The 9,584-nt window shown below is 39.7% G+C and overlaps 1 protein-coding gene across 10 annotated transcripts in view; it reads left to right on the top strand.

Annotated features, from left to right (window-relative positions):
• Positions 1-9,363, top strand: part of LOC110462625 — a 143,377-nt gene extending 134,014 nt beyond the window's left edge. For 9 of the 10 annotated variants that reach the window (XM_021516670.1, XM_021516669.1, XM_021516678.1 and 6 more), the window contains one exon: positions 4,754-9,363. In XM_021516670.1, coding sequence (XP_021372345.1) covers positions 4,754-5,401 — 648 coding nt within the window. In that variant the 3' untranslated portion in view covers positions 5,402-9,363. The remainder of the gene's footprint in view (positions 1-4,753) is intronic. The other variant, XR_002464304.1, reaches the window with a different exon arrangement.
• Positions 9,364-9,584: the final 221 nt, after the last annotated feature.

A 9,584-nucleotide genomic window follows, 5' to 3' on the forward strand; every position in this document is an offset into this window, starting at 1 on the left:
ATAGTCACAGGTGACTGTCATAGTCACAGGTGACTGTCATAGTCACAGGTCACAGGTGACTGTCATAGTCACAGGTGACTGTCATATAGTCACAGGTGACTGTCATAGTCACAGATGACTGTCATATAGTCACAGGTGACTGTCATATAGTCACAGGTGACTGCCTATCAACCATCATCAGCAGATCTCTTGCAAGATGTGCTACATATCTTTCTATAGGATCTTACATGAGTTTCCATTTCATATGAGATTTATGAAACGAGTCTAAGAATTTTTCAATTGAGCGAGCCTCTGGCGAGCTAAAATGAAAAATATGTGAAGAGTTTCATAAATTATATGAAATGAAATGATAACGCGTGTTAGATCCTTTTTATCACATAATCAAGATTTGTGGCATTTATTCGTGTAAAACGACAATTTTCATGCAACCTTGAAATGTAAAATGCCGCCATTTTGACTCCAGTGCTTAAGTCTGTGACGTCATGTACTTGTCTTAGGCCTGCATTGCGTCACAATTGAAACAATTGAAACTTACAACCAATCACAGGGCTTATAGGTCATATTACATGGGATAATACGCAAAAAAATATGACGGGTATTTTCACTGGATAACACAGTACATTATGTGATAAAAGATATACAGAAAGCTTGTCCCTACATCAATGTCATTGTGTGGGATCATTTCCTGTTTGTTAGAGAATTTCACTGTGGAGGGCCACTTCTTGTTTATATGGGAATGTCACTGTGTAGGGCCACTTTCTGTTTATATGGGAATGTCATTGTGTAGGGCCACTCCCTGTTTATATGGGAATGTCATTGTGTAGGGCCACTCCCTGTTTATATGGGAATGTCAATGTGTAGGGCCACTCCCTGTTTATATGGGAATGTCAATGTGTAGGGCCACTCCCTGTTTATATGGGAATGTCACTGTGGAGGGCCACTGTCTGTTTATATGGGAATGTCACTGTGTAGGGCCACTCTCCGTTTATATGGGAATGTCACTGTGTAGGGCCACTTCTTGTTTATATGGGAATGGCACTGTGTAGGGCCACTCCCTGTTTATATGATAATGTCACTGTGTAGGGCCACTCCCTGTTTATATGATAATGTCACTGTGTAGGGCCACTCCCTGTTTATATGGGAATGTCAATGTGTAGGGCCACTCCCTGTTTATATGGGAATGTCAATGTGTAGGGCCACTCCCTGTTTATATGGGAATGTCAATGTGTAGGGCCACTCCCTGTTTATATGGGAATGTCACTGTGTAGGGCCCATTCCTGTTTATATGGAAAGTCTTAGTGTAGGGCCACTTCCTGTTTATATGGTAATGTCACTGGGTAGAGCCACTTCCTGTTTTTGGTAATGTCACTGTGTAGTGCCACTTCCTGTTTATATGGGAATGTCTCAGTTTAGAGCCACTTCCTGTTTATATGGGAATGTCTTAGTGTAGGGCCCATTCCTGTTTATATGGGAATGTCTTAGTGTAGGGCCCATTCCTGTTTATATGGTAATGTCACTGTGGAGGGCCACTTCCTGTTTATATGGTAATGTCACTGTGGAGGGCCATCTCTTGTGTCTGTGTATAGCCACTTCTTTTTATATGGGAATGTCACTGTGTAGGGCCACTTTCTGTTTATATGGGAATGTCACTGTGTAGGGCCACTTTCTGTTTATATGGGAATGTCATTGTGTAGGGCCACTTCTTGTTTATATGGGAATGGCACTGTGTAGGGCCACTCCCTGTTTATATGATAATGTCACTGTGTAGGGCCACTCCCTGTTTATATGGTAATGTCACTGTGTAGGGCCATCTCTTGTGTATATGGTAATGTCACGGTGTAGGGCCCATTCCTGTTTATATGGAAAGGCTTAGTGTAGGGCCACTTCCTGTTTATATGGTAATGTCACTGTGTAGGTTTATATGGGAATGTCACTGTGTAGGGCCACTCCCTGTTTATATGGTAATGTCACTGTGTAGGGCCCATTCCTGGTTATATGGAAAGTCTTAGTGTAGGGCCACTTCCTGTTTATATGGTAATGTCACTGGGTAGAGCCACTTCCTGTTTTTGGTAATGTCACTGTGTAGTGCCACTTCCTGTTTATATGGGAATGTCTCAGTTTAGAGCCCATTCCTGTTTATATGGTAATGTCACTGTTTAGGGCCACTTCCTGTTTATATGGGAATGTCATTGTGTAGGGCCACTTCTTGTTTAGGTAATGTCACTGTGTAGGGCCACTTCCCGTTTTTATGGGAATGTCATCCTGTTTGTTAGAGAATTTCACTGTGGAGGGCCACTTCTTGTTTATATGGGAATCTCACTGTGTAGGGCCACTTCCTGTTTATATGGGAATGTCGCAGTTTAGAGCCCATTCCTGTTTATATGGTAATGTCACTGTTTAGGGCCACTTCCTGTTTATATGGGAATGTCATTGTGTAGGGCCACTTCTTGTTTAGGTAATGTCACTGTGTAGGGCCACTTCCCGTTTTTATGGGAATGTTTCTGTGTAGGGCCACTTCCTGTTTATATGGGAGTGTCACTGTGGAGGGCCACTTCCCGTTTATATGGGAATGTCACTGTGTAGGGCCACTTTCTGTTTATATGGGAATGTCATTGTGTAGGGCCACTCCCTGTTTATATGGGAATGTCACTGTGGAGGGCCACTTCCTGTTTATATGGTAATGTCACTGTGGAGGGCCATCTCTTGTGTATATGGTAATGTCACTGTGTAGGGCCCATTCCTGTTTATATGGAAAGTCTTAGTGTAGGGCCACTTCCTGTTTATATGGTAATGTCACTGTGTAGAGCCACTTCCTGTTTTTGGTAATGTCACTGTGTAGGGCCACTTCCTGTTTATATGGGAATGTCACTGTGGAGGGCCACCTCTTGTGTATATGGGAATGTCTTAGTGTAGGGCCCATTCCTGTTTATATGGTAATGTCACTGTGGAGGGCCATCTCTTGTGTATATGGGAATGTCACTGTGTAGGGCCACTTTCTGTTTATATGGGAATGTCACTGTGTAGGGCCACTTCCCGTTTTTATGGGAATGTTTCTGTGTAGGGCCACTTCCTGTTTATATGGGAATGTCTTAGTGTAGGGCCCATTCCTGTTTATATGGTAATGTCACTGTGGAGGGCCACTTCACGTTTATATGGGAATGTCACTGTGTAGGGCCACTCTCCGTTTATATGGGAATGTCACTGTGTAGGGCCCATTCCAGTTTATATGGGAATGTCACTGTGGAGGGCCACTTCCTGTCTATATGGTAATGTCACTGTGTAGGGCCACTTCCTGTTTTATGGGAATGTCACTGTGTAGGGCCCATTCCTGTTTATATGGTAATGTCACTGTGGAGGGCCACCTCTTGTGTATATGGGAATGTGTCTGTGTAGGGCCACTTCCTGTTTATATGGGAGTGTCACTGTGGAGGGCCACTTCCCGTTTATATGGGAATGTCACTGTGTAGGGCCACTTCCTGTTTATATGGGAATGTCTCAGTTTAGAGCCACTTTCTGTTTATATGGGAGTGTCTCGGTGGAGGACTACTTCTTGTTTAGATGGGAATGTCACTGTGGAGGTTCACTTCCTGTTTATATGGGAATGTCACTGTGGAGGGCCACTTCCTGTTTATATGGGAATGTCTCAGTTTAGAGCCACTTCCTGTTTATATGGGAGTGTCTCGGTGGAGGACTACTTCTTGTTTAAATAGGAATGCCACTGTTGAGGGCCACTTCCTGTTTACATGGGAATGTCTCGGTGAAGGACTACTTCTTGTTTAAATAGGAATGTAACTGTTGAGGGCCACTTCCTGTTTCCATGGGAATGTCTCAGTTTAGAGCCACTTCCTGTTTATATGGGAGTGTCTCAGTGGAGGACTACTTGTTTAGATGGGAATGTTACTGTGGAGGGCCACTTCCTGTTTATATGGGAATGTCTCAGTTAGAGCCACTTTCTGTTTATATGGGAGTGTCTCAGTGGAGGACTACTTCTTGTTTAGATAGGAATGTCACTGTGGAGGGCCACTTCCTGTTTATATGGGAATGTCACTGTGGAGGGCCACTTCCTGTTTATATGGGAATGTCATTGTGTAGGGCCACTTCTTGTTTATATGGGAATGTCACTGTGGAGGGCCACTCCCTGTTTATATGGGAATGTCACTGTGGAGGGTCACTTCCTGTTTATATGGGAATGTCTCAGTTTAGAGCCACTTCCTGTTTATATGGGAGTGTCTCGGTGGAGGACTACTTGTTTAGATGGGAATGTCTCCAAAATATTATGAAAGGTTTTGACTGCAAATCTTCAACCAAATACAGTAATATATTATTATGAGGCCCACTTTTGTATATCCTCAGTTATATAGCCTCTGACATGTTCCTGTTGGTCTGTATGGTTACTTGACTAGATAGAAAAAATCTCTTTATAGCTGACTTTACTGCATTTCAAAAACGGTAAAAAAAAGCGTATTATGATGGTGATGACTTTTATTTTTATTTATTGTTATCAATTTTAACTCATTTACCCCTAAAGACACATTTGAGCTCTTCCAATTCAAAGGTTGGAATAGTTCATTATGAAATTTCAGGGGTGAAGCAGTTAATCTTATTTTATGAAACATGTAACAGAAGCATGAAAATGAAGAAGGTAGAAAGTCCCTTTAGTATGTAATGATGATAGTTTGGTTGGACATCTTATACTTTTCATTTTCATTTAGAATCAGCTTGATTATCTACAAAACGTTTTTTGTGATTCTAGTTACAGATATCGCGGTCAAACACTGTGGTGGCAGAAATGGAAAGTCCGGCCAAACCCTCCAGTGACAAGGTCAAAGATATGCAACGTTATGCAAAGGTCCACAACCCCCAGGGCACGTCCTTCAAACAGGAGAGTAGGATACGCCTCGGACAGTCTTTCCAGCGAAAAGTCAGCATACCTGCTAGTCGAGCATATCTGGCTAAGGAGGAACCTGTTGATGGTCTTTGTGTCAAAGGTCAAACTGGATCTTCCAGGAAAAATCCTACATATTCTAGTGCCTCGTTTTGGAGAGATAAAACTGACATGGACAAAGTAAGGGCCATGAATGGTCACAACTCATCATACCTAGCCTCGGATCACTCTTCACCTTCACGGGGCACCCCCGAGTCCCATAGGGAGGTAGAGGAGGGGGCGACACCTGGTGTGGAGGAACAGGGGGACGCAACTCCCAGGGACAGTAAGCTTGTTGATGTTCTCAAGGAGAACAGCAATAAAATGCAACACAAACCTGCAGACAAGTTTCGGCGCGGAAAATTAGTTGGTTCAAGGAGCCAAAGCTTTGATGACAATAGTACAGTGATGTTGAAAATAGAACCACGAGGAGTTTCTATCAGTACCAAGGATAGCGGGATGTCACAAGTACGGTAGAGTCTGGACTCACCAAAACGTGTGGGACGTTCCAGGTGTCAGTCCGCACACTGCAGCTCGGGTGTTGATATTTACCTTAAACGATGCGTTAACCTCTCTAACCAGAAGACCATGGGACACTTCTGAAGGGAATCTTCAGAGTTGTCCTGCTTTGTTACTCAGAGTGAAATAATTGTAATACAAGGTGTTCTTCCTGAGATATTTATTTGGCTTTACTAGAATACTCTGTTATTGATATTTCATATTGTTCTTCATGTACCAGGCTATAAAAGCTATGTAATGAATCAGATTATTCATATGCATGAAACAGTCCATGTAATTAATGCAAGTCCAGTAATACATAGCTATGACTAAATAAATATTTCGGGAAGTACCTGTTCAGCTCACATAACTAATGTAGTCTTGCCATGTAGACCTATAGCTTATATTGACATGATGTGGATTGCTGTTTCCAATGTTAAACTCACAGTTTTTAATAGGTAGTCGTGTCTGCCATTTACTCATCAAACTTAACAGAGTTGTGTTTCTAGTACTAAGCATGCATACCAGTAATGTTTCTTATTGATAAAAGTTGCCATAGAAATTCATGCCAAGTGCTTGCATGATAAACATGTAAAAGTACTGGAAAAATCCTATATACCATACAACAATGACAGAAAGAGACTTGATATTGCCAAAAAGTATTATAGAATTTCTACATTGTTCATCACTACCAGAGTTTTTGTATTTTACAATGTTATGGTAACTTAGGTCATCTCCCCTGATCTTACAGATCTTTCATGTGGTCATCAGTTTGACCAGTCTGGTCTTTTCAACAAGACTTTCCTTCTCATAGGAACATTTCAGAGTGAGATTTCAAACGACCTGGCACCGTTATTATGTACCATTATATAACAGTAGTGACACTTGAGTAGAACACTGTTTGAACTGGTATTCAGACCAGAGTATGATAGTAGAAGATGCGTGATATTTTGCTCAATGGTTAGATAATAATAAGTTCATGAAAAATCATTACTGTATTTATCCTCCAATAGGCCCAAGGGGGCCAAGACATATTCTCTGACTTTCAATAGGGCTTAATTGTTTGATTATTAAATAAGAAGTGAGCTTATTACCAGGCATGGACTTATTTGACACATCACTCCATTACTTGTATTTTACAAATGCCATGGCAATCCTTCAAAAAGGATGAGCAGTTCTTTGTTTTGCCATATTTCAAAAACTCGAAAAGAATATTGCCGCCACCACTTAGTTCCTTCGGTTTGCATTTATTATGCATAATGACACCACATTTTGGATTTAGAAGTTTTGAGTTGACATTCTGATATGTTGACATTGAACTCCAACTAACACAAGTTCAGTATTTATATCTAGCTCCTTCAGACAGAATAATGATATCATAAGATCTTTTAATAGAACATCTGTCTTCCAAATAACAGTCACTGGTTTCAGACATGGACTTTTCATTCAAAATTTTGATACATTCTGGACTGGAACTGTTATAGCAGGACACATCAAAAGCTGAAGGCAGTTTCTTCCGTTGTTGGTTTGACCTTTTGTCCTTGTCACTCTTGTGAAGAATGGGTTATTGTTTAAACCTGGAAAATACACTTGTCGTTACTCAAACTTAACCTGTCAAACCAAGGATCAATGATGTTTGACCTTGTTAAAAATACACATACACAAACCCTGATGTAATGTTACACAGTAGATCATATCCACATTTTAAGAGCTGATTTTGTATTGTGATAACACACACCATGTGTTACCAGAAAAATAAAACATGACTTTGAAGCTAGGGCAGGATGCTCCTCATCTACATGCTTCTCTAGAAATCCTGACCCCTGCTGTTAACAGTGTTGTACAAGGTCACTTAGTTCACTTAAGGATATATGCCGCCTTATGGTCAAAAGAGCTCCATATGCAGTTCAGTTAATTCAATTCTTTTTTTTATGGATATAAGTTGATGATATTATGCAATTATCAACCTTTGCATTGATTTCAGGTTAAATGCGATTGATTATACAGACGAAATCTTGCCCAGGTCTGTATATAGTCACATGTAAACTGAAATTAAAAGTCAGTAGCTTCTTTATTATGATTCAACAAGTTGAAACAGGAAGAAGTAATAAACAAAAAACAAAATTTGAAGTTTCAAGTTTATTAATGATTATTGTGTAGAGTACAAACTCAACAATCATTGAATGTTTACAGATATCAGTGAGTGGCCTGTATCATTGAATGTTTACAGATATCAGTGAGTGGCCTGTGTCATTGAATGTTTACAGATATCAGTGAGTGGCCTGTATCATCGAATGTTTACAGATATCAGTGAGTGGCCTGTGTCATTGAATGTTTACAGATATCAGTGAGTAGCCTGTGTCATTGAATGTTTACAGATATCAGTGAGTGGCCTGCTTTTAGTAATTGTGTGTTGTTATTGATGTCAAATAGATTGTTTTCTTAATATCAGCTGTCTCCATCACTGGTAAATGTTCATCCCCCGTCCCCTTGCCCTGGTACTTAAGTTTTTGCAGACAGAGTCAAACATATTTGATTCCCTGCGGTCGGGTCTATAGACAATATCTATATCTCATAAACCTTCAACAGACTTTAAATGCCTGTTCAGTCCATTCTGGATAGCAATCAACCTTGTTTTCTTCAACAACGCCATTCTCCTGTCTGACTTCAACATGAAATGTGCTGACAGCTTTATCCAAGACTTTCCTGTCAAACCTTTTAAATGCAGGTGACTGTCCTTATATCATTGCGAAATTGTAACTATGCAGGCGTGCCATGGAACTTTTAGTGTTTCTTTAGGTGTTCAGCGAGTCCTTCTGCATCAGAATTGTGTGCATTTCCTGGTTTATGGTAGGAAATCTTTCTTTTTGACCAGACTGCAATCTGCCATCTTTGTGCTTGCAAATAAAATATACTCATATTTGTCTTGTTCCCTGATTGGCTAATATCTTATTAAAGGTATCATCTGATTAGCTATTATCTGAATCTGAGAGTGGACTTCTCTTAGCTAATTTTAGCACACAGGTATTCTCACTGTCTTAATTTTTTTTATCTTGGAGCGGACATTGCACGCTTTGGTGACTGTACAAGAATTATGAAGTTGACTAATCAGAGTTAAGCATAATTGATGGTCAATGGAGATTGTCTAACATAAGGATTTATATCAAGGAATCTTATCTAACATGAAGTTTATATCAGGTAGATTGTCTAACATGCAAGATTATATTAAGGGAGATTGCCTAACATTGCCAATCATGGTCCAATAACAGGTATAAAGTGTAAGGTGGCATGCATCCTTAATGTCAAATAGGTAGGTTGTAGACATAAATATACTTAATGACAATCATTGGTCAGTATCATCTGTTTTATTGTCGATCATTGGTCAATTCTTATAACCTACACAAAGCTAGTATAGGTAGGTTACAAGCATACACTGTCAATTATTGGTCAATACAATATGTTTTATTGTCAATCATTGGTCAATATTATGTTTTTTTGTCAATCATTGATCAATTCATAAAACAATATCAACATGCACAAAATCACTGAAAAACAGGACATGGTACTAACATTAATTGGTCATGATCAACTCTTACCCCAAACCACCCAGTGTAACCTACACAAGGTCACCGAAGGTTAAGACTGTAAGGACACTCTAGGATATTTATGTACCCCCAGATTACATTAATAATCACACATTTGTGAAGTTGTAAACTTGTGAGTTTTACCGTTTTATACAATATGCATGAAAAAACACTATTTATAGATTTGTTTTATTATAACTTACACTACTTTATAAGGACATTTACTTATCATATATATATACAATGATAATGTGTGATATTCGTTTTTTTGTGACGTATGTTACATTCATGCTGATCAGACTGTGATATACATTTTATAGAAATAAATGTTTACAAGAGCTAATACTTCCTAGTTCTGTGTGCATGTGCATGACCAATCTTACCTAGGCTGTAGATCATTAATGTACTACCAGTCAGCCCGGTCTGTAAATCATTAATGTATTACCAGTCAGTCCAGGGTGTAGATCATTTATGTATTATCAGCCATGCCTGGCTGTAGATCATTAATGTATTACCAGTCAGGCCAGGCTGTAAATCATTAATGTATTACCAGTCAGGCCTGGCTGTAGGTCATTAAT

Source organism: Mizuhopecten yessoensis, unplaced genomic scaffold (assembly GCF_002113885.1).
Source record: "Mizuhopecten yessoensis strain PY_sf001 unplaced genomic scaffold, ASM211388v2 scaffold10815, whole genome shotgun sequence".
NCBI lineage: Eukaryota > Metazoa > Mollusca > Bivalvia > Pectinida > Pectinidae > Mizuhopecten > Mizuhopecten yessoensis.